A 23,254-nucleotide genomic window follows, 5' to 3' on the forward strand; every position below is an offset into this window, starting at 1 on the left:
GAACGTGACCTGACTTTGGCGATGTGTTTGCTCAGGTAAAGGGGAGTTTGGCGAGGTGCTGCTCTCCAAAGCTAAAGGTATCGAAGATGGTGAAGAGGAGACGGTGGTGCTGGTGAAGAGCCTGCAGACCAGGGACGAACAACTCCAGCTTGACTTCCGTCGTGAGGCAGAGATGTTTGCCAAGCTCAGCCACCCCAACGTGGTCCGCCTGCTGGGCCTCTGCAGGGAGGCGGAGCCGCACTACATGATCCTAGAGTACTACGACCTGGTAATCACACAAAGATATACACACGTACAAAGATTGTGGAAATATGTTTCACTTTTTCTAAAAAAAACTTTTCTTGACTTTTATCAAACAGGGAGACCTAAAGCAGTTCTTGAGAATTTCCAAAAGCAAAGATGACAAAATCAAGTCTCAGCCTATCAGCACCAAGACCAAAGTAAGTGTTGCTCCATGATTGGCAGCTTGTAGCTTCCTGTACACCGGCTACTGTACTACAAAACAGAGATGTATACCCGCAAACCTTTGTTGTTACTGAGTGATACATCGAGTCACTATGAAGTTGCTGAATTGTCCCTTTAACTTTATTTCCTTTTTTTGTTCTTTCCTCTAAGGTTTCCATCTGTGCCCAGGTGGCTCATGGGATGGAGCATCTGTCCAATCACCGCTTCGTCCACAAAGACCTTGCTGCCCGAAACTGCCTGATCAACAGTCAGAGACGCATCAAAGTGTCATCGCTCAGCCTTAGCAAGGACGTCTACAACAGGTCTGTCAATGATTAAACAGGAAATGTCACCCTACAGTCACCATTTCTGAGGAAGTACTGTTACTCAGTGAACTGTGTCCTCCCTTTTCTGTGTAGTGAGTACTACCACTACAGGCAGGCGTGGATCCCGTTGCGCTGGCTCCCAACAGAGTCTGTGTTTGAGGACGACTTCTCCACCAAGTCTGATGTGTGGGCCTTTGGAGTGTTGATGTGGGAAATATTCAGTCATGGGGAAATGCCATATACCAAACTCAGTGATGATGAGGTGCTGGAAGGTGAGTGTGACGCTGCAGCGGCTTATTTTAGGTGATTTTTTTTTTTTTTTTTAGAAAAAACTAATGGACTTGAAACACACTCTGTTTTTGCAGGTTTGCAGACGGGGAAGCTGAAGCTACCTGTTCCAGATGGGTGCCCCTCAAAAATCTACAAGCTCATGGTCCGCTGCTGGGCGCCAAGCCTGAAAGAGCGCCCCTCCTTCACCGACATCGTCCACGCCCTGGGAGAGCTGCCCTCTGACAGCAAAGTCTGAGATGACCACAGCAGAGGGGAACTTTTAGCATCCCTCTCCTTCCCCTAAGATAAAGACAGGAATGCTGGATTATACACATTTCAGGGAAGAGGGTTGAAGAGAGAGAGAGAGAAAAAACACTTTTTTTAATATGCATTTCAAGAATTAGGAGTGTGGATGAGATGATGAGACCTTTTTTTTTTTTATTTTGCTCCATCAGTGGAAACGCACTCACGCTTGTGTGACCGGCTTTCGTGTGAGCAGTGCCAGGAGTTTGCCTTTAACCGCAGCACAGTCTCTGCCTGTGGTTCCACTGTGACACTTGGTTCCACGGAGCCTCACGACCTCAGTGCCTCTCTACCTTTCCACGCACACCTTATGTAAACCTTCACTGGCTCTCTTCAATAGAAACGAATGGCTGATAAACCCTTGAAAAAAAATAAGGTTTTACAATGTAATCACTGTTGTCTCATAAGAATGGAGGGAATTTTGAAGGGAAGGTGGGATATCACGTAGAGCATTCGAGCTTAAAATTTAAAATCCAGTCTGCTGGAGTCTGCCACCCTAATCCCCTTCTTTCTCTGTCCACCAGGAACCCAAAGTGTGTGTCTGTGTGTGTCTGCATTGAACTGTTGTCATGCTCTGTTCAAAGAAGAAGTGGAAATTGGGTTTTGCATGAAGGTTTGTCACTTCAGGAACAACAAAAAAAAAAAGATACTAGCCAAGGAATTTATTGAATAGATGAGATTGTGCCAGTGTGCGCTTTGTACGTTTTTACAAGTGTGTAACTGTTCTCGTATAAACTTTGAGGTGCTTTTATGTCAATATCGATGGGTGAGAATACCCATTTTTTTTACCACAGTTGCAGGGATGCGGCCTATCACCACGTTTTACCTGTGACATCATATCTATCAGAGGTCCAATCACAGTTTCTCTCCTGGTCCAGCTGGTTTGTGCAATGCTGCAAAGTGGACCATCACTCCAGGCAATGTGTACATAATGTAGAAGCCATGCACTAACTTCACTTAAAAGATTATCCCTCTTTTATTTCTGTCATGTGTGTAGAAGGACATGCAGGTGCCTGTTTATTTATGATGAAGGTCCTGTTTTTTTTTTTAAAAAAAAACTATGTTTATAATAGAAAGGTACTTCTGTGAGGTAGTCCAGGTTGGTGTGTGTGTGTGTGTTCATTCTCATGGTCCATCTCTGTGTGCGTTCAGCCTGGCAACCTGCTGAACATGCTAACACAAAGAACAAGGGGAGGTCAAAAAGAGTGACTGCAGGTCACCAGTACTCATTTAAAGTGCCTGGTAAATGAAGGATTATCTTAACTGTTTCCCACTTTTTTTACATTATCTAATCACATGCAATGGCCTTTTGTTCATAAACCTGTTTTTATACGTTGTTTTAGTGTAATGTTTTGTTTTTATGAATGCTAGGCACTCACACCTAGACCTTTTTTTTTTTTTTTTTTTTTTTAATCTGCTTCAGCAAATGTTCACAGTAATCACAGATATATACAAACGTATACATGCTGCTGTCAATAAAGGTTCACAGTGTTTTTACCCAATGTGTTGGGAGGGGCTTTCTACTTGTGTGAAGGGTCATTTTCAGATCATTTAAAGGTCTGTTGTGTAGATTTATGAGGAATCCATCGGCAGAAAGATGCATGTACATAGCTTGAGATGATGATGCATGACTTCTTAGCACAAGCCTTTGTAGTAATGCAGTTGGATCATTCATGTTATTTTTTAAGCAAGCAAGAAAACTCCAGATTGAATAAAACTTACTATGTATTCAGACCAAATGTGCTGAAAATGTGTACGTTGAGCAGGATCTCATTACTTCTGTGTTTGTGCTGTAATGATGGGACAACATTAACATGTGTAAAAGGATTGATTATTTCTTCTTTTCCAGCTGCAGAGTTTCATGACAGCTTCCGCTTGCAGCATTACCACACACTATGATGTAAAAGTAAACACCCATGTGGTCGATTACCCATGTTGCACAAGCCTCTGGGAGATTTTAAACAGTGTGTAAATAACAGGCTGTGAGTGTCTTGGAAAACAGCAAAGGGTAAATACTACCTCAGAGTGTTTTTTTTTTTTTTTACAGCTTATCCAAATGGGTTTTGAATCCAACCACTAGAGGGCGGTGTAGATCTTCTGTACGTTCTAATCGGCATACTAAAAGCCAAACATTTTTCATTATAATTATGTTTACAGAGGATGATATTGCCTTTTATGGCTGCAGAACAAGTTGCCCATGTTGTGGATTAGTTGAAATGTCTGGTTTAAATCTGACATTTGAGTCCAAGGGGACCTTTATTGTTTTAGGTCTTTCTGTGGCATCATAAGTCTCCTCCTGTTACACTTGTGCATCATCCTTTGTAGGAGCCTGGTGGTGTAGAATAGGAGGCATTAATAAGACCAAAGTCAGTTTATTAATGCAAATCAATGCATGATGCATTTGCATTTAATTGAGCTCTTCTAGGAAAAAAAACACCCTAACGTATTGTTTGTAAATATTGCCTAACCAATATCCAATACCATAATAGTAGCTATTTGTTTGAACTTGCCCTGTGTACCAGATGGGTGGAGTTTACTGCATCTTTTCCAACAAATAAGTAGGATAAGTACAACAAAATGCTTGTGACAGATCTTAATGCCTGTTTCCTGGTATTGGTGCTGTTAGGACATTTCACTTGAGCCATCTCTTATAATATTAATGACATTTGTGCTTTTTTTTCATTAGGACAGGACGTGGAAAGGCCTGAAGCTGCACCACTCTGATCAATATAATATATAATTTCATATAATTTACTTCATAAAGAATAAGGGACCCTCCTGTGCTTCAGTCAAGTGGTTGGTGAGTATATGCTGTTATTTGTTTATTGAGGAAAAAAGTAACAGACCTTGTCTAAGGCATTCTTAGCTTAATTTGTGGCTAATTGGATATTTAGCTAATTATTTACAATACAATGTTCTTCAAAATCATAAACGTTGACGACAGGAATGTTTCCTACCTATTTTTTAACAGATGAAGAAGTGACATACAAACGTTAAAAGTTTGTAAGATTTTTCGCAGTGTGCAACCTGTGGGGAATAAACAAAAGTTGGATGTTTTATTTTGGTGCCCCTGCATGTCCGCCGTGACGTTGTTGGTAGCGCAACCATTTTGGTATTCATTCTAATGAGCGCGCCTCGTTGACCAATGGCAGCGCTACTCAGATCATCTTCAGCCAATGGAGAGGCGCCGCTGTGACTCACCAAATAAGGAGAGACAGCACCAAATAAGGAAACGTTGTATCTCTTTATAAGGAGGGAAGTAGTTCCTCGGTTGTGGTAGCACTCCGCTGTCGTCCACGCTTGTTTTAAAATAAAGTGTTTTATCATTTTTTTTCATCCATAGATAGAGAGGTTTTAAAATATGTATTGAATTGAAGTTGTTTTACGTGAACCCACAGGCTGAGACAGACGATATTTCCGCTTCACAATGCGGACTATATCGCGCAGCGCAGTGACATGCTGGACGCGCTTCGCGTTTTCCTTTTAGAGAAAGTGCTCAGAGTTTTGGAAATAGAGGAGGAGGGTGAAGCAAACTGCGCCGGGGTTGAAGGGTCCTGGGGGCAGCATCACTTTCGAAAGTTTGTCTCGGTAATTTCCTGGCGTCTCCAAACCATCAACTGACCCGGTTTGTTTACACTGTGTGACCCAGGCGTGTATGCGTTTTTCCATTCACTTACGTTACAGCCCGCTCCAGCTCTTTTGGCTGGTGTTTAGAGACTCGGTGCGGCAAATATAATGTTACCGAGCCAGGTTGGATCAGCACCATCTGGAAACGGGTCAGCTTCGGGCAGGGGTACCGCAGGACACGCTTCGGGGGTTGTCGGTGGCGGGATACGTCCCGTTTTAATCAGAGCGGGACAAGCTTTACCGGGGGTCAGCGAGAGCGCAGGGCGACAGGGGGACAGAGACGCCGTCGGGATGCTGGGAGCAAACGGTCCGGGGGGTCCAAGAGGCGTGAGACCTGGGAACGGGACTGGGGTGAACCCTTTACAGACCGCCATCCAAGGCAGCATGGTGGGGTTAAACACGGGAATTGTGTTGCCTCACGCGGCCCGGTTCGACCCGGATCGGGAGGGTGCCCCTTTGTGCAGCGGCTCGGATAATGATTCGGACTCCGGAGATGATGACGATCCAGTGGGTTCACTCGGGGACAGCAGGAGAGGAGTGAAGCGGGAGAGAGGGGAGATGGAAGCGGCGGTGACAGGGCAGGAGGTGGGAGGCGTACCTCCCGGAGCTTACGGCATGGTGTCCGGAGGGGTCGCAGGGGCAAAGCCGGGGAAGAAGACACGTGGGCGCGTAAAGATAAAGATGGAATTTATTGACAACAAGCTGAGACGGTACACCACGTTCAGCAAGAGGAAGACGGGCATCATGAAAAAGGTGAGTGAGGTGATGCATCTGGATCTAATCCAGACACATTTTAATCTGTGATTTGACACATACTGCAGTCAGCCAGCTCTTCCTTCATTCAGTGAATTAACACGGAGGCTGCACCTGTAAACGCAGCAGTGTGAACTGTAATGTTTTGAATGGTGAGGCTGGATTTTACTGTCCCATTTTATTATGAAAGACAAAACAGTTGTGGCACAAAGTGACTCAGGAGGTGTGTGAGAGACTCACAACATTCATGACAACCAATGGGCTTTAAATAGATTAATGACTTCTATTTATGACATGCTCACCCCTTACCATCACACACACACACACACACACACACATAAATACAGTCATTCATGCACACATATACACTGACAGCCATATAGCTGCTGCAAGTGCTGTATAGATGCCATCAGTAACCTTCAGTGCACAGGCTGTTCTCTCTGTCACTGTTGAAGCAAGGCTTTGCTCACAGGCTGTGGCCATGTGGCGATGAGCAGCACTGGGCCTGTATGTGCCAACAGCTGACTAAACCCCAGGGAAACGGATCAGAGGACGGTCAAAGAGCACTCAAACAGAAGCCAGGAGCCGGGGGACTGTCTGTGCATGCATTATGGCGCTGTACATTCTCATACAAGCCTCAGTGGCGTGTCTCGGTTTCAGTCGGATGACAGAGCTTGCTCCGGTACAAGGCAGTATTTCTCTGGAAATTTACAACTCACCCACACAACTGCAGCTATAATAAAGCATTGCTATGTGGCATCAAGTCATCTCAAGTTGATTATTTGAAGAAGGGGTCAGCTGCAGTCTTCGTGCAGCCACTTTTCATTATGGCCTTAAACAAACACTAAGCTGTGCTTTATTGTAGTCCAGGAGTTTTCAGTTGTCCCTGTGCTACTTGGAAGCGCCAGCTCTGTGTGTACACTCTGCTGTGTTTCTCTTCTTTTTTATGTGTCCCAGACTGTTGTCGTGGAAACTGAGGTGTCTTTATGTAGGCTCTTGGCAACATGAACACTATTTGACACACTGTGGGGATGGAGATCTTTGAAAATGTTGCCCACACTATGCCAGCCATCACAGAAATTGACAGGTGGGTGGAGTGGGAAGAGTCATAGTAGATTGGTTCTCAAACTGGTTTCTTTCTAAGATGAACCCAGTTTCATTTTGAAGGATGCAGCGAGAGAGGCAGAGGCTTGTTTATTGTCCTTTTAATGCATCTGGTAGATTCGGTGCCTGGAAACACGTACATAGTGCAAATTGTTACTCAATTAATGCCTGTGGTTTCCTTTTGTGTGTGTGTCAACATTCACTCTTGCTTTTGCTGCATTCTCTGAGACAAAATGACTCTTTATAGCAGGTAGTTAATAACATTTCCATTTAGGTGCCTGAGTAAATAAACTGGCACAAAACCATAATTAATGTCCACTGCTGAAGCCAGTAATAATTGATTCAGCAGCTGCAGAAAACATTGTTTTATCATTGAGTTCAAGATCTTGTAAAAGTGTCTAAAGGAAGAAAACTTCTCTTCTTGATGCTCTCATGTGTCTGTCTCAAGAAATCAGCAATTAGGATTCCTCTATGGTGTGACCCTCTTACTAAGTACTGCAGCATCAGCGCTCGTTCAGCTGTGGTGCCTCAGGGTGGTTCCACTTTTTTCCTTTGGATGTGGTGGACCTGAGTCTCACCCATGGTTGCAGTCTGCTAAAAAAAAAAAAACATCTCCCGAGTTGCACCCTCAAAAAATTGCAGATTGTGTCTTTAATAAATTTCGCTGACTCTGCCTTTCTTCACACTGTCAGCTTGGTCATTTGGAGTTTGTTCTGGATAACAGCATGGACAGTCACTCAGCTCTGTGACAGCGCCACTGCTGTGATATCCATCTATCTGTCTGGATCGTGTCATGGATCTTGTCAGTGGTGTCCTGTGTGATAATGGTGACGGGCTTTCCAGGACGGGAGTCATCCTCCAGGCTCCTCTGTGCCACATTTTCAGTTTTTCACCATGCTGTAAGAAGGAGCACCCTTCTTTAGTGTTGCCATAATGTTCTCGTCGATCTTCACGTCTTGCCCAGTGCCAACTTTGCAATTTTTAATTACCCAAAATAGAAAAAGCTCAGAAGTCTTTGGCCTTAAACTTCCATCCTCCTCCTACTTTTGGCCACAAACTGCAGTCACCCTTTGTCAGACTTCTGGAACTTTAAATAGACTGTTTGGGAAATTGTGTCTGAAGTGACCTTTTCAACTACAAAAGTTTGTCCAAAAACAATTCTAAAAAAACTGATATGGCTCAAAACACACGCATTACCCTGATCCTTTAAAAAAAAACAAAAAAAGAATTGTCTTCAATTGGTAAATAATCAAATTCAATCAAAGTTGTTGGCATAAAACTCTGCCAGTTAGCCAATCTGTACACACTTCTATCGTAAACCACAGCAGCTGAATGCTCCTTGTTTAATGCAGTTGAAATCCTTGCTTTTGGTCCTTCCAATAGACTAATGAAGCAATATAAAGTAGCACCGATAAGCGTGAAAACACTGATGACAAGATTTGTTTTTTAGTTGCTCAGGTACATCGTGCATTTATTTGTTACATCCTTTTTTCCTTGTAACTTGATAAATAGACTTTGTTTTTTTGTGTTGTGTGTGTGTGTGTGTGTGTGTGTGGCAGAGGAACCAATTACAGCCCAACACACCACCGCCACACAGACCCTGCAGTCATAAATATTTATGTGACAATCAGCAGAGCAAGGAAACTTATTAAAGCATTGTGTAGGTCTAGTTTGTGCTGCCACATAGCACACTTAAAGTTGACAAATTAGTCCTTTTCTGTCTTGGATGGTGGCCAAACAACAGGCTCTGTTGTTAGAGAACACATCGTAGATTAGCCGTGTCCACAGCTAATCAAGGGAGATGGCAGTGGATGAGGGTGACTGGAGTTCATTACCTTAGCGCTCACTGAGTTGAATTGTACGGCCTTCTTTTATCACCGATCTTCACTACACACAGAAGAGCTCTTAGTAATTGAAGTTCTAAGTGTTGCAGGTGAAACAAGCACAGCGCACGGTAGCATTGAGCCACAGTAGTAATGGATGGACGTCATTAGCCTACGTGTTCTCTGTCGCCATATTATTACACATAGAAGGCAATTATATGGTCAGCTCCTGCCGGTGTGCACTCAGATAGTGAGGACTGGACTGATACGGTCCACAATGAAGTCAGTGTTAAAGAAGAGACAGCCAGGTAGTTCAGCAACATCCTTTAATTTGAATGTGATTCATCTCGTCCTTCCTGCTCTGTCTGATGCTCTCCAGCTCACAGTGGCACATCTGTCAGCTAGCTCTGGCTATCCTGTGTTTACCAAGGTGATGGCACTGTGCCTTAACAGCTCCAGGAGCGTCCTCCACATAACTGATGACTCATTTGGATTAAAAGACTTTCTTAGGAGTTCAGTCTGAGTGCATTTGTTCGTGTGTGTTTGTGTTGTGTTATCCCTTCACACTGGGGAGTTTGAATGTGAGCATGTGCACGCTTCTGTATAATGAATGACAAGACAGCAGAGTGTGATGGAGGCCTCACGTCTGGCCAGCAGCCGCTGCATATGAAGAATGATTCCTTGTATCCTCCATCCAGACTGACTTACTACGATCCCCCTCCTGCCTCTGTGAAGCAGCCCCTTTACTGCAATCAGTCTCTCAACTGTATCGCACTCTCTATTCTGGGAGCCTTATCTGGTGTTATTTTAGTTTCATTTATGCTATACGTCAGTGCTCACTACAGGAGTATAGATTCTAGAGTTGGCTTTTTTCCCACAGATTCTTCTTCAGAATCTGTTATATTCCTCTCCTGTTGAGATTAATTTGCGCATGATGTGAAGCTAATCCAAGCCCTAATTTGGCGATTATCTCTTTTTGATGTTTGGATTCTGCCTTGGCCTGTTCTCCCGGGCAGATGCTTACGCTGTCTTCTTTTTCTTCTCTAGGCCTATGAACTCTCCACCCTGACGGGAACTCAGGTTCTGCTGCTCGTGGCAAGCGAAACGGGTCACGTCTACACTTTTGCCACCCGCAAACTCCAACCAATGATCACCAGTGAAACGGGCAAAGCCCTGATCCAGACATGCCTCAACTCGCCAGACTCGCCACCGCGCTCGGACCCTTCCACAGACCAGCGCATGAGTGCCACGGGCTTTGAAGAGACGGACCTCACCTACCAGGTGTCCGAGTCGGAGAGTTTGGGCGACACAAAGGTGAGAAGACCAGAATAATAATCTCTTTTGGAAAGATCAGAGCGAGGCTGCAGCTGTGAAACCTTACAATTGATGGCACTCATTTCTGACTCACTCTGTCTGCTCTCTAATGGAGACATGAAATGCTGCGTGAATCAAAAAAAAAAGAACTGATAAAGCACCACAGAGAGTCACTAATGGATTATAGTGAGAAATCTCTCTAGAACAGGCCAGCGTACGAGGAGGAGAACAAATAAATCAAACCCACAAGCAGCTGTGGAAAATCATCTTTGTCCTATTGTAAACAGTTTTCAACCTTTGCCTTTTACATGTGGGGCTTATGGGTTTCGGGGTTTGTGGTTCGGTTTTGAGCACTAAACCATTTCTTTTAATTAAACCGAAAAGTCTCAAAAGTCCTTCAAAGGGCTCGAGGCTCGAAGGTAGAGCCAGATAAGATGTGGAGAATTATCCCGCGGTACTGAAGGGAGCTGTCTACACTTTACCTTTCTGACCTCTCATCCAGGAAAGCCTCGTAACACTCCTACAGATAAATCACTGCAGGTCTGGGCTGTGTTAGGAGGAGAAACATGCAGACTGCTGTATGGAGGACTTTGCTGTTTATACTTGATTTTGGGATGGAGCCGTCTTATGTTCAAGGATAAAGCTTTGAGCTAGTTAAACAAGACTTTTATTGGAGTATTGTGCAGTTTTTGTGGCACAGATATATTTTATGGCCTGATAAATGTTAGTGTCCCTGTGTTCTAAATATCTGAACCTTTGGAGTAGTAAATTTACCAGCAGACACGCATCACTGTCCACACCTTTGTGCAATCACGTGCTGGAAGCCGAGATTCCCTCCACTGTTTACACAGCTTAAGCATGCCTCTTTGAAGACAGACACTTCCAGGCCTGTTTGCCCGCATGATGTTTTTATAGGGCGCTAACTAACACGCACCATACACCGTCAGGGATGGGAGCTCAACCTTTGCATGTTAAGCCACTCTCATGCCCACTCCGCTCATTGATAAAAATTAGATTCTGCCTCTGTTGCCATATATGGTATGGTTTCCCTGCCTGCACTCTTGGCTGAGGCCCCTCACATTCCTTATAAGCTGCAGCTGTCTTTGGAGTCCTGTGATTTCCCCCCCCCCCACCACCACCAACACCAACACCACCACCCCCCAACTCTCATTTAGTGATATGGAGGGGAGGTATGGATGTTGATATGAACGAGCGGAATGGAAACATTTGAGCAATACTTTTGGTCCAGTTTCATGTGACGTCTATGTGGCTGGCTGGCGCAGCGACACTGTGACCTCTGGCCTCCCTGAAGTTATGAGTGTGGGAGACCATGTTTGGTCCCTGTGAACCCTACAACCAGAAGGGAAAACACTAGAAATTGTCAGCCTGTGATCCATGTCAGAATCGGCGTTGTTATGGTTAGGGACATGGCAGGTGGACGCGGAGAGTCTGTGCAGCAGGTCTGCGAATCTTGCGTGATTTCTGCAGTGTCTGGATTCTATTCGTCATGAGAGTAGTATGTCATACATACAGTCCAAGCTAGTCTAAACAATACAGGGATCGCAATGGCTGGTGGGGGGAAGTGGAGAGAAGTTTTGGAGAAGCAAAGGACGGAGGCTCACGAGATAAATGAGGTAGACATAAATTTGGTGGTTTGTAAGAAAAATATTTCTTTAGTTCTCTCTCCTGGCTTACAGGTACTCCTTTAACTGTCCGGCAAGTTAGCACACACTTAGCTTAGCTTAAAAAAACAGCCTGCCCAGCTCTGTTCCAACCAAGAGACACTCGGAGAAGGAAGGTGTCGTGTGTGTGGGACTATTTCTTGGGTGAGAGAAGTAACTTCCTGCTAGTTGCCTGACACTGCCACAGTTAAGACTCCAGGAAGTTGCTGCCCAGCCAAGAAACAGATCTTCACACAACACCCCCTGTGTGGTTTTGGTACAGATTAGACAAACAAGACACACAACATTAATTAGTGAGCTTCAGAGGTGTTGGTGAGGTTGATTTGGTTACCTTCAAACAGACGAGAAGTTTCCTGACAGGAGAATAAGTTTGTTATTGTGAATAATGGGGCATAAGCTTGACAGTGAAATCATTTGAAACCGGCTGTCCACGAAGTGATTGACAGTCTCTGTCTTTCCTTTAGCACAATGGCATGTTAGCTGTGCTGTCATTTGTCTCCTTCTGTGAATTTCTTTGTGAGAAACCCTGGCAGCTGCTCAGAAAATGCTGTCAAATTTCTCCTGAACTATTTGCTCAAATTAGATCTTTCTTGAAACATCCCTTGGCATCTACAATAAAAAGTCACACAACACAGAATCAGTGTATTATTCCTTTGAGAGCGTCTTTGTCTGTGCAGAACGTAGCCTTAAGATGATAAGACTTTAAGTTTACAGTGCGTGACTCATCTTCTGTGTGGAAAATCCTCATTTCTTAGATTTCTGATGCTCTGTTAGTGCACATAAAAGCAACAGCTGATGGCAACAAGGTCAAGAATGCTCTCTAAGGGTTGCAGAAAGGGATCCTGGGATATGTAACGTGTGTCATGGAGGCAAATAAGGAGCATGAGAAGTGGTTGTTTTGTTGTTGGTTCCCTGTAATCCTCCAGATTGTTTATGGGTAATTCTTCTACACTGTACAGATGTTTTCCTAATTTTCAGGTTATTTTTGGTAACGACAGCAAATCCCTAACTCATGCTTGCTTGGAAGATCTATCTTGAATCCAGTCTCCTCTGGTTTTCCCTGTCTTCCTCCCCTCCTTTACTTCATCCCTCTCTCTACATCCTCCCCTCTGCCATGGCTGTCAGTGTCACTGCCCGTGTGATCCTGGTGAAGTTTAGTTTGTTGCTCAGCTTTGCATTTGTCAACCAGGCAAACATCCAGACCGAGGCTGCAGTGAAGACCAGCAGCGGGCATGTTTGTTTTCCTATCAGTTTGGCTCTGGAGATATCCCACAACCGATTTGACAGCTTTATTATTCAACATATTGCACATCTATAAATGTGAATGATGAATCATGTAAGCTGTTGTTGGAGGAGATGGAAAGCAACGTTATGTCACCCCACCCCCCCACCCCTCCTCCTTCCACCACCCCCCCCCCCTTATTTTACAGCAAGCAACTGGACAGGTCAGCCGCCATTGGCTGCACCTCCTCCACTTGGGCTGCCTTGCCTTTTTTAGCAGTCCCAAATGGAGCTGCAAATTCCACGTTGCTGGCAGGGTGACAGACTGGGAGATGGGAGCCAGCAAATGGGAGATTAGACGAGGGCCAGCCACCAGTAAACTGCACAATGGGCTCTCCAAACAACACTGTACGAGCCTGCCAGTTGTCACCTTCAATTTGGAATGATTAATCCCTCATGAATAGGGAATCATTTGTGTCCTTCTCTTTTTAATTACTCTCTCATTTCCTCTTCTTATAAACGGGGTCCTTGTCTAATGTCTGTGAATGTTAGGAGGGCAGTGAAGTCTTTTATTCACTAATCATAGCTGGGAAAAAACAAGAAAATGTTTGTCACTAAGTCTCTTTAGTGACTTATTTTTATTGAATTCTTGCATTAGGATTTCTCATACGCTTATAATGCATAGAAGAATAATGACCCTCTCTTATAAAATGGATTATGTAGCAAGTTATGGAAGGCTGTGTGCTCTGACTTCAGAGGATTCATAGCTTATCCCCAGACAACTCAGCCTCCTGCTTGCGCAACAATAAATTGTGACTTCATTTGCTACATGCGGGTACCTCATTACATTAAGTGGCATGTTTCCTTCAGGTCACCCTCTGGTTAGTTTATTTTTTTTATCCATGTTGTTAGCAGCACTGATTCAACTGATGCTTAAAATAAGAAACGGTGTTCAACCTTTGATGAGACAACATAAATATTAAGTAAACTAGACAAATGACTGTCTTATATCAAAGCAGCAGAAATGTGATTAGTTTTTTAAAAATGACGTGTGTATATTGACAATGATTACCTGGTTGTTTCAGGAAATTGCATTTGATATCTGCTGTGTTCCTGTGTAACAGCGGAGGTGGCAGGAGTTTGTTGTCATTTTATTTGCAAGTGATGATCCGTGACGTGTGCATTAGTAAGAGCAGGAGATGGACAGGACTTAAAGGAGGAAATGACAGAGCCTAAGTCACATCCTCTGCTCTCACTTCTGGTCTAAAAGAATGCATTACACCACTGTGGCCTATGTTTACTATGCACTGCCGTGACTTTGAAATGAAAGCCAGCACCGTTTATAGACTGGCCAGATGAACAGGAGACGGTCAGAGATGGTCAAACAAAGCAGTGGGTCAGTGGAAGCTCTATGTAGGTCACAGTGATAGCTGCAGTTAGACTGGACTTTTGGATTTCAGCAGGCGTGCCAATGAAAAACCACAAAGCAAGAACAGGCGTTCATTCCTCCACTGAGCGTTACGCCTTCATTGATACAGCAGTCTAAGCACCGAGCCTCCCAGTGTGTGAGAACTGCTAAGTGTCAGATGGCGTCTGTCTTTACGCGTGGCCTCCTGCTGCCTCGGCTGACCTGGAAAGGGTTAATTCCCCCTCGGAGCTGCTCAGGTTTCCAGCCAGCTGTCTGTGCCCTCAGCTGTTTGTACTCTCAGCCCTATCCCGTCCTCTGTCCCAAAATCTCACACAGGTCTGCGTTGACCACCGCTCTCTGCTACAGCAGGGCCACCACTGTCACAGAAATGTAATTTACCTGTGACTCCTTCACCAGGGTATAATAAGTTCCTCCCATGTGTTTAGTTTCATTGAACATCAATTAGAACAGCTACTGAAAGCATGAAGACACGGCGACAGCTGTGTCACACGCTGTCAGCGATCACTCTGTGATGAATGACAGGCCTCACAGTTGTATAGGAAATGGGTGATGGGTAGCTGTTGTGTACAATTGTCCTTTTTGGTTGAAAGGACAGAGCAACTGTGAACACTCTTTGTGGCCCTCCCCCTTCCACTTTCCTGTTTCTGTTTAACTAAAGAGGTAAAGGACCTTGGACTGTCAGAGCCCCTCAGCGGAGCCTGGATCTGAGCTCCAGACCAGCGAACTAACGCCTGTGCCTTTTTGTATTCTCCTGTGATTCAAAGCAGCTTGTATATGACGGCATCTGCTAAACAAACTGCACCTTCAGGTCCCCAAAAAAACTTATCTATCTGTCACAAAGAATCATTGCATCAAGCCATACCAGAAGGCATGAATACGAGGTGAGTCAGCCCCTAGAGTAGCTCCAGTTATATGTTTGCAGGGTAGTGTATGGTTGGAAGGCCTTATCAGCAGAGTCCATGCAGGATCCTCCACCTCTCACCCATGTAATGAGTCACATATAAAAACCAATAGTGCTTTGCTAAGAGAAGTTGGCCTTGCCTGCTTCTGCATCGTCTGAGCGTGACTTGTTTTTTAGCTTCTTACAATGCAACACAGCTCATTATCTTACTCATTGTAAGCCTGTGTGACATTGGAATTTACCTGACGCTGTATTGTTCACTTAGCGTCTTTTGTTATAGTTGCTATAGTTGTTATAGCTGTCCTACATCTTAAGATGGAGCCTCAAAAGGGTGCAGCCTCAAAAAGGGTGCTTTAGATTCAGAAATTAAACGTGTAACATCAAATATGAACTGGTTTGAGCTTTCTGCAATCGTATACTGTATAGAGCAGACAGATTGGTGAAGATGATTCACAACATATGTCCCCAGCTGGACTTGAGTTGGCAGTTAAAGAGTGCATGATACGTTTAAAGGATACACTGGTTGTCTCCACCAAATTCGGGCAAAAGAAGGCTGCATTTCTTGGCCACATTTGGAGGAGCCTTTGAAATGAGACAGGTTGTTATGATGTCCCCTGTACTCATGGACATGTGGAGATTCAGAGGATCCCTTTCTGTTTTTTTTTTTTTTTTTATGGAATCAAACCTTTAAAGAATATACCTTAAAAGCCATCTGGCATGTAGGTTTATTCAAATTCTGCTATTAGAGGTCATTAGCATCATGAGATAAGTGTTTGTGTAAGCATGTAGAAACGGGCCTGTTGGGTTTGGATGTGCTTTGTAGTCTCGGCCTAACGCCTACCCTGCTCTCATCATGCAGCCCACTCACCAACACATCCTGCTCGGCTGTTCAATGGATGCTCACGTCTCGCTTCCTCTGATCCTAAAGTCTATGTGAGCATCTCATCTGTCCTTATTTCTATGGAGAGATGTCATGCTACATGGTCAGCTAGTTGTCATAGTAACTCAGGAAAGTAACATCAATTCAAAGATGTCGATGGAGTTGCATCGAGCAGCAGCTGCACCTCAGTCGCAGGATGATGAATGGGTGATGCAGGTGTTGGAGGTTACAGTCGCTCACTCCTGCTATATTGTGTTCCTCTGGATATTATGTGCTTGGCATCTCTTTTACTGGAGTGCTGAAATTGTTCCGAGAACTGCTCCCTGCACTGCCTGCTATTTTACATATGGCTGCAATTAGATGGGGTTGCAGCATGTTTCTCCACCTCATTAATGTCGCTTTGCCCGGCGACGATTAAACCCACTCTGGTCTCTCTCCGCCGTCCATTGATCCCTAAAAATACTGCAAGAATTAAAAGCCGGCATGCAGCTGCTCAAAGAGGAAAAGCCCCATTAATGGTGTTGTTTTAGGTGTGCTCATGTGAAATACAAGTTGCTTTTGCAGTTCGTGGGTTCAGTTGTGTTTAGCGTGGTGGAGCAAGACATCAGAAACGAGGCTGTAACAAGCTCTGATGTTTTTACTCCATGGGCCGTCACAGAAATGTCAGTAACTGATGTGCAGTGATATGTAAATGTTCTTTATAATACAGAAAAAGTGTACTTTTGAATGTTATCTTTGCACAGTATGTCTTTCTTATTGTAACTTAACGGTCAGGTGAGTCCAAATCTCATCTGTTTTATTTGAACTGATGGTAGCATTGGCTCCAAAAATCCACTTTGTTTATTATGACCCTGTGTCTGCCTCATCTGTGTAACACTAACTTGTTGTTGTATCTTTTCCACTCAATCTTCCCTGAGAGTCCAGAACTAATCAGATTTCACAGACTAGTGTGCCCCCTCTCTTCCTACTCACTCATGTTTGGCTTCCCCCTACAGGACACCCTGAAGCCAACGTTCACGGTCGCCAGCCTACCAGGCAGCACCAGCAGCGCCCAGTCCACAGTACCCACCACCTCCACCACCATGCAGGTGAGCAGCGGGCCTTCGTTCCCCATCACAAACTACCTGGCCCCCGTCTCGGCAAACAGTAACCTCAGCGCTAACGGAACCGTCCTCAAGACCGCCGGCGCCTCCACGGGAGTCATGCAGCTTCCTAGTGGTTTTACTTTCATGCCAGGTATGTAGGAAAGCAGAGTGTGTGATGTGTCATCCAGAGCTCTGTTCCTTTTCTCTATGGTCTGTTTGCTGTAACTCACCCTTGTGGAATCAAAATGACACTTCTGCCAGCCCTCGCACTTTGTTAATGTCACCGTGTTGTCGAGCTTATTAGCTGATTAGAATTTGAATGGCAGTGTGCCGTGACCTCAGCCGTCATCTCGGGGTGGTCGTGCCTCTCTCTGAGAGCTGTTTACGCCACACAACAGCTCTTCATAGTTAGTCAGCGACACTCAGTGCCCTTGGGTTTTTACAAAGCCCCCTGTATCCAGGGGAGCCACGTCTGTTGGCGACTGGCCCTGCCTTTGATTGTCTCTTGAGGACAGGAATAATTAGGTGAGAGGGACACAATAGACCTGGCAACAAGGCCTGATGAACAAGGCCCATAATTAGTCATGAATATTCAATGAAGGATCGGTAGCTTGTGCTGAAATTATAATTGAGGCGTACTTTGTCGGAGTCTGAGCCTTGTGACAGAGAGGACCTGAACTAGACATGACCCTTCATTAACGCAGACTCTAACACAGGGGAACAGTCGGCACAGTGAGGATGTTTGGGCAGTGGGCTCTGATTGTAGGGATCCCCAAAGTGTTACTAAATTGGCTTTCCAGTAATTATTCATTGTAGTTCTTTTTAATGTGCATCTAGAGAGATATCGGGTCGATATTCAGCGGCCTTGACGAGAAGAAATGTTTTATGAATTCCAAACTGATCCACCAAAGAAGCTTTGGAACTTTTATTTGGACGGTTCATGACGGGAACAATGTCAAAAGGCTGTTTCACACTTAAATCTGACGGGGGCAATCTGTTCTATGATGTGTTTATGGAAGCCGAACAGGCCCACTGCTCATCAGTGCTGTGTTTTCTCTGTAATGACACTGGCTAGTTGTCACAGTGTGTTGGTTGTCTGCCACAGCTGAACAGACAGACACATGATGCCCACTAATGGGTCCTGTATGTTAGTTTGACTGACAGGTGGAGGACAGCCAGGCACTGTCTTTGCCCCCCCCCTTCTGTTTTCTTTCACCCATCCTTCCTTCCTTCTCCACCCTCTCCCTCGCTCGCTTGCTCTCTCACTCCTCTCCACCACCTGTCTGGCACATAGCTGCAGTGCCAGGTGGAACAACACACCCTCCCACACTAAAAACCTCCTCCTCAGCTGACAGCTTGAAAGGCCCGGCCCACCCCGACTGCAGCAACTGTCTATGGAGCATATGACCAAATGTGAGGGTGTAACTCCACAGTCACGCTTTGAAATCAAATATCTGCCATTTGCTTGTAAAAAAAAGGCTCTGATAGTAGAACATTGTCGACACCATGGCACCATTTAAAGACATTTTATGAAAAAAAAAACAAATATGCAAAAATGGCTAAATCACCATTCAGTTGTGTCACATGTTACACAAATAATTTCACATCCTTATGGAGCAATGTTTATTTTGTGGTTTGCACATGCACTCATGCACAGGCAGGTGGCACAAATCACACCCTGCCATTGGTTTCAGGCTGTGGTGCCAACTGACGACCACAACAGCAATATTAGAAGACAAATATCCTGTGAATAGGCTTGTTTTGAGACATCCACAGCTTGAACTTTAAAGGATCGTTGTGCACAATTTGGTGACATCTAGTGGTCAGATTGCAGATTGCAATGTCCACCACATCTCTCATAAATGGTTTAAACATTGGTACACCTGCTGCAACTAAAGGTTCTTTCTGAGAGAATGTTCTCTGGCTGAAATTAAGTTAATCAATGCTTTTCAAACTGTTCTATCCTTTACCTTCAGTCTTATCCCCCTGTGGGTGTGTGTCTATCTATCTGTGTGTGTGTGTGTGTGTGTGTGTGTGTGTACCCTTGCAGCAGGCACTCCTCTCCCCCCTGGCACCCCCACCATTCCTCTGAGCCAGCTGCAGCAGCACTCCCTGGCCCTCCAGGGGCAGCATGGCCAGGCCCTGGCCGCCGCCCCGCAGCCACAGCAGGGACAGCAGGCTGTCTTCCGCTTCCCTGCTGCTGTCTCCCTCACAGGTGACCTGCTCTTGCACGCTGCCACACTGCGCCTGCCTATACTAATCATTTCTGCTGCTGCTGCCGCTGCCACTAGAGCCGCCAATGCTTTCTCTTCTGCTTTATAATAATGCTTCATGTACGATGACTTCTTCTGTTTGAGCTAACAGTACTACCATTTCCCACCCCCACATAATATGACTGCAGCTACCTGTGTGAGGTTGGTTAATGACTTGCTGTCGTGCCCTGTGTGTGTCTCCAGGAGCTGGGGTTTCCCAGCAGCTCCAGGCTATCCAGGTCCATCCGAACACCCAGTCCACTTCCAACAGTGACAGCAGCCCTGAGATCTCACACACCTCCGCAAACTCCACCGGTAGGTCACATTTTCTGACGATTTCTGAACACCACCACCCTGGCTGAGAGTTTGTGGAGTTTCTTGATGGAGAGAGGCTACAAGACAGTCAAGATTTAAATCATCTCTGGTGCACTGCTGCCCCACATGTTGTATTTTTACTGCTTGCACAATGTTTGTACTCTTTGTGCTCCTGTAATGAGTCCAAGAGAAAAGATTAATAGCTGCATGAGGGAGTCAATAGGTGAATTTGAATAGATATGGAGCGCCATCTGCTGGCCAGCAGGCATACGCACCTCTAGCCCTCTGTGTGTGACGTTGTGTTTTTTCTCTCCTGCCAGCGACAGTAAGTCTCCCGGCAACCATTGTCACCTCGTCAGTGCCAACGTCTGTGGCGGGTCACATGATGTATCCCAGCCCTCACACGGTGATGTACGCATCAACGCCAACGCTGGCTGACGGGGGGCTGGCTGTGCTCAACGCCTTCTCCCAGGGAACCACGGCCATGCAGGTGTCCCACGCACAAGGCCAAGACACGGGTGAGCCGCCGAAGAAAATAAACACGAGATCGGAGGGAGCTGGGAGGAGTTTGTTGATGTTTGCGTTTTTTTTTTCTTCCTCCTCCTCACAGGTGCTGTCCCTCAGGTGTTCCTCACAGCACCTCCAGGCACGGTGCAGATCCCCGTCTCAGCAGTGCAGCTACACCCAGTACGGCAAGATCTGCATTTTACAAGTGAAACTCTCATATTCCCTATGCAACCAGCATGCCACGTGACAGCACGGCACTACTGCATCCTAACAGAGCACTGGCACACACCAGGCCACAGGGCTGACACCTTTTTGTGTGAATGTGGATGGGCAGCTTTTTTTGTTACTCGCAGTAAACTACATACAAATTCAACTCTAATAACACCACGATTTATATATCCGTGCATGGAAATCAGAACTAAATGTCAAGTTTTGTGTACTTTAATGGTATGAAATTGTAAAGCTCTCTAATAGATAAATACATTTAATGCTTAAATATTGGAGCGAACCTCAGCATCTGTTGTAGCTTTACACCACCACTTATGATTAACAGCGCATCTCCATCTGTGCTGGAGCGCCGCGTGTGTGATATGATGACTTGCGATCGCGGCTGTCTGATGGACCGTCTCCTGACGCAGCCTTGTGCTCTGTGTTCCAGATGGTGATTGGCCAGCAATCGAGCGGCAGCAGCAGTAATCTGACGGAGCTCCAGGTGGTCAACCTGGACGCCACACAGAACTCAAAGAGCGACTGACAAAGACGGCTGGAGCTGTTTTATACGGCAGACCCAGACACACACAAACATCAAACATACACATACTGACGTCTCTATTTATTGATGCCTTCCTATCACACCACACTTCTGAATGTGACTTTAAAGTACATATATACACACACACACAAAAGTAAGGGCATATGTGTGGTAGACCCTTATACAGTATGTTTTCATATATATATATATATATATATATATATATATATATATATTCGAAAATGCATAGGAGATATATCACTATATCAATGAAACCTATTTTCTATGCTGTTAGATGTTATTTTTGTGTGTGTGTTTTTGTTTTTTACAAAATGTGTAATTACATTAACACACACACACACACACACATACACACAAGGTGCCACAGTTTCACACCAGCCAAAGAGACATTTGTTTGTCTGAATGTTCCAGTGTGAGCGATTTGTGCACAAGCGTGTCTGTGTCTGTGTGTGTCTGTGTGTGTGTTTGTGTTTGTTGCAGGTATATCTGGGGTTTGTAAATGGGCAGGGGTAGACGCTTATTTGATTGAATTTGGAAATGTACATAATTTTTTAAAAAAGAATTGAATACTTGTATTTTCCGCCTGGTTAAGTTTGTGCGCCGGCATGTAGTTGTTTTTTACGTAGTGGTTTTTGTATGTACATGATTTGCATAAGGATAACGGATTATTTACATGTAAATGTAAATTAATTTAATATTACCATCATGTTATATTGTCAGGCTGTTGGGAGTGTTCACTACACGATGGAGTAAGAACGCTGGTTTGTTTTTTTTACTTTATTTTTGGATTGTGACATTTGCAGAAGAGTCCTCAGATAGAAGCAAGTTGCTGGGTCACAAAAAAAGTAGAATATATATATATTTTAATTTACTATTATGTATTTTTACTTTAGCTGGGAAGCCTCCAGTGCTGCAGCTGGTGGTCGGTTTTGCATGTGAGGTTTCCTAATGAAGCTCTTGACACTTGTCGTCTATTTTTCCACACAGATATATGAGCACAGCCGTCACTACAGTTCATCTGAAAGTGATATTTAAGTGACTTCAGACTGTATTTCAATCACGGCTGAGTGAGTGGGGGAGTCTGTTATTACTTTGGTTGAATAAATGAACTGTCTAATTAGTTCAATCCATTATAAACCTGTTGCTCCAATTTGCCTCCATCAGATGAGCAGGACTGTAATGATGCTACTAATGAGGTGTTGGCAAACGTAATGACGCTGCGTAGACTCTGCATTTAAAGCATCATGTCTGTGCTGCAGTAAGAATATTTTTTTGAAGAACTCTTTAATTTAGAGAAGTGACTTCAGGTGCTTTAATATACTCCTGTAAGAGCCTAGCTGACTGCAATCTCAGTATGTACCTCAGCAATCATTAAGACTGAGAGGGTTGTTAAACTGAGAGCCTTCTTTCTGCACCATAGTGCCTCTTTTCCATGGCTGACTTCTAAATCACTGCGAGGCAAGGGGAGGTGTAGGATGTACCTCCTACCAGATCCCCGCCTCATACGACTTCGGTCTTGTCACACAAAGCCCAGAGAGAGTGAGGTTTTTGACTCATTTCTTACAGAATTAACCGGGTGACCGAGCATGGCAGGCTTAAAGCTAAAGAGAATCTGACAGGAGATGGGAGTTCCCATGCTGACTGCGGTTCAGTCATTCACTGGCAGGGGAGGTTGTTTCAACGCTTGATGTTCTCTGGTCTGTTCATGTTGTCATGTCATCCCCGTAGGGCTGTTTGCATAGGAAAAAATGTACACATTCACTTTTCCCTCATATTATTTGAAAAGGGGATTAATGAATAGAATCAGCAGCTTTCACCTTGTCATTGAAAGAAATGGTTATTTTTGTTTTATTGTACAGACATTTTGTAATAAAACAAGATGAAACACAAACACACTGAAAGAATGACCACGTCTCTCCTGCTGAAGAATGTTTCCTTCTTTCTTTCTTTTTTTTTGTTTAAATGGGGACGGAGAATGTTCAACCCTACCACTGTCCTGAATGAAAGATAATAAATGTGCAGTGATGGAGACAGCTGATGAGGAATAAATGAAGCAGTAGCACCTCTGAGTGCACATGAGACAGCGGTGATTGCTTCTGATTATTCTGCAGGAGGAGTGAGCATGCACCTTATTTCAATGTTTCCGTTATGCAGTGCACAATCACACACAAAAAAAAACAGACTGGCCAGGAGATAAGAGATATAATGAGACTCGTCCCATGTAAAGCAGTCATGAAATGCAGCAA

The 23,254-nt window shown here is 44.6% G+C and overlaps 2 protein-coding genes across 7 annotated transcripts in view; both read left to right on the plus strand.

Moving 5' to 3' along the window:
• ptk7b (protein tyrosine kinase 7b) overlaps window positions 1-2,387 on the plus strand; it is a 60,241-nt gene extending 57,854 nt beyond the window's left edge. For all 4 annotated transcript variants that reach the window (XM_028422686.1, XM_028422687.1, XM_028422688.1 and 1 more), the window contains 5 exons: window positions 36-268; window positions 360-440; window positions 616-767; window positions 864-1,042; window positions 1,136-2,387. In XM_028422686.1, coding sequence (XP_028278487.1) covers window positions 36-268; window positions 360-440; window positions 616-767; window positions 864-1,042; window positions 1,136-1,296 — 806 coding nt within the window. In that variant the 3' untranslated portion in view covers window positions 1,297-2,387. The remainder of the gene's footprint in view (window positions 1-35; window positions 269-359; window positions 441-615; window positions 768-863; window positions 1,043-1,135) is intronic.
• A 2,459-nt stretch (window positions 2,388-4,846) lies between these two features.
• Window positions 4,847-22,899, plus strand: srfb (serum response factor b). Of its 3 annotated transcripts, none has more exons than XM_028422709.1 (8): window positions 4,847-5,723; window positions 9,698-9,964; window positions 17,073-17,313; window positions 19,213-19,377; window positions 19,619-19,729; window positions 20,050-20,247; window positions 20,340-20,441; window positions 20,895-22,899. In XM_028422709.1, the coding sequence occupies exons 1-8, from the start codon at window positions 5,079-5,081 to the stop codon at window positions 20,930-20,932; spliced, it is 1,767 nt and encodes a 588-aa protein (XP_028278510.1). In that variant the 5' UTR covers window positions 4,847-5,078; the 3' UTR covers window positions 20,933-22,899. The 3 variants fall into 3 exon arrangements, with proteins under 3 accessions (XP_028278510.1, XP_028278509.1, XP_028278511.1); XM_028422708.1 differs by having other exon boundaries at window positions 20,340-20,416; XM_028422710.1 differs by lacking the exon at window positions 19,213-19,377 and having other exon boundaries at window positions 20,340-20,416.
• The last annotated feature ends 355 nt before the right edge of the window (window positions 22,900-23,254 follow it).

This window comes from Parambassis ranga, chromosome 15, assembly GCF_900634625.1.
Source record: "Parambassis ranga chromosome 15, fParRan2.1, whole genome shotgun sequence".
NCBI lineage: Eukaryota > Metazoa > Chordata > Actinopteri > Ambassidae > Parambassis > Parambassis ranga.

Coding starts and splice junctions, on each gene's coding strand:
- srfb (XM_028422708.1), top strand. CDS start 5,079: ATGTTACCGAGCCAGGTTGGATCAGCACCATCTGGAAACGGGTCAGCT. Junction 19,730..20,049: donor CACCTCCGCAAACTCCACCG/GTAGGTCACATT, acceptor CTCTCCTGCCAG/CGACAGTAAGTCTCCCGGCA. Junction 20,417..20,894: donor CAGCAGTGCAGCTACACCCA/GTACGGCAAGAT, acceptor TCTGTGTTCCAG/ATGGTGATTGGCCAGCAATC.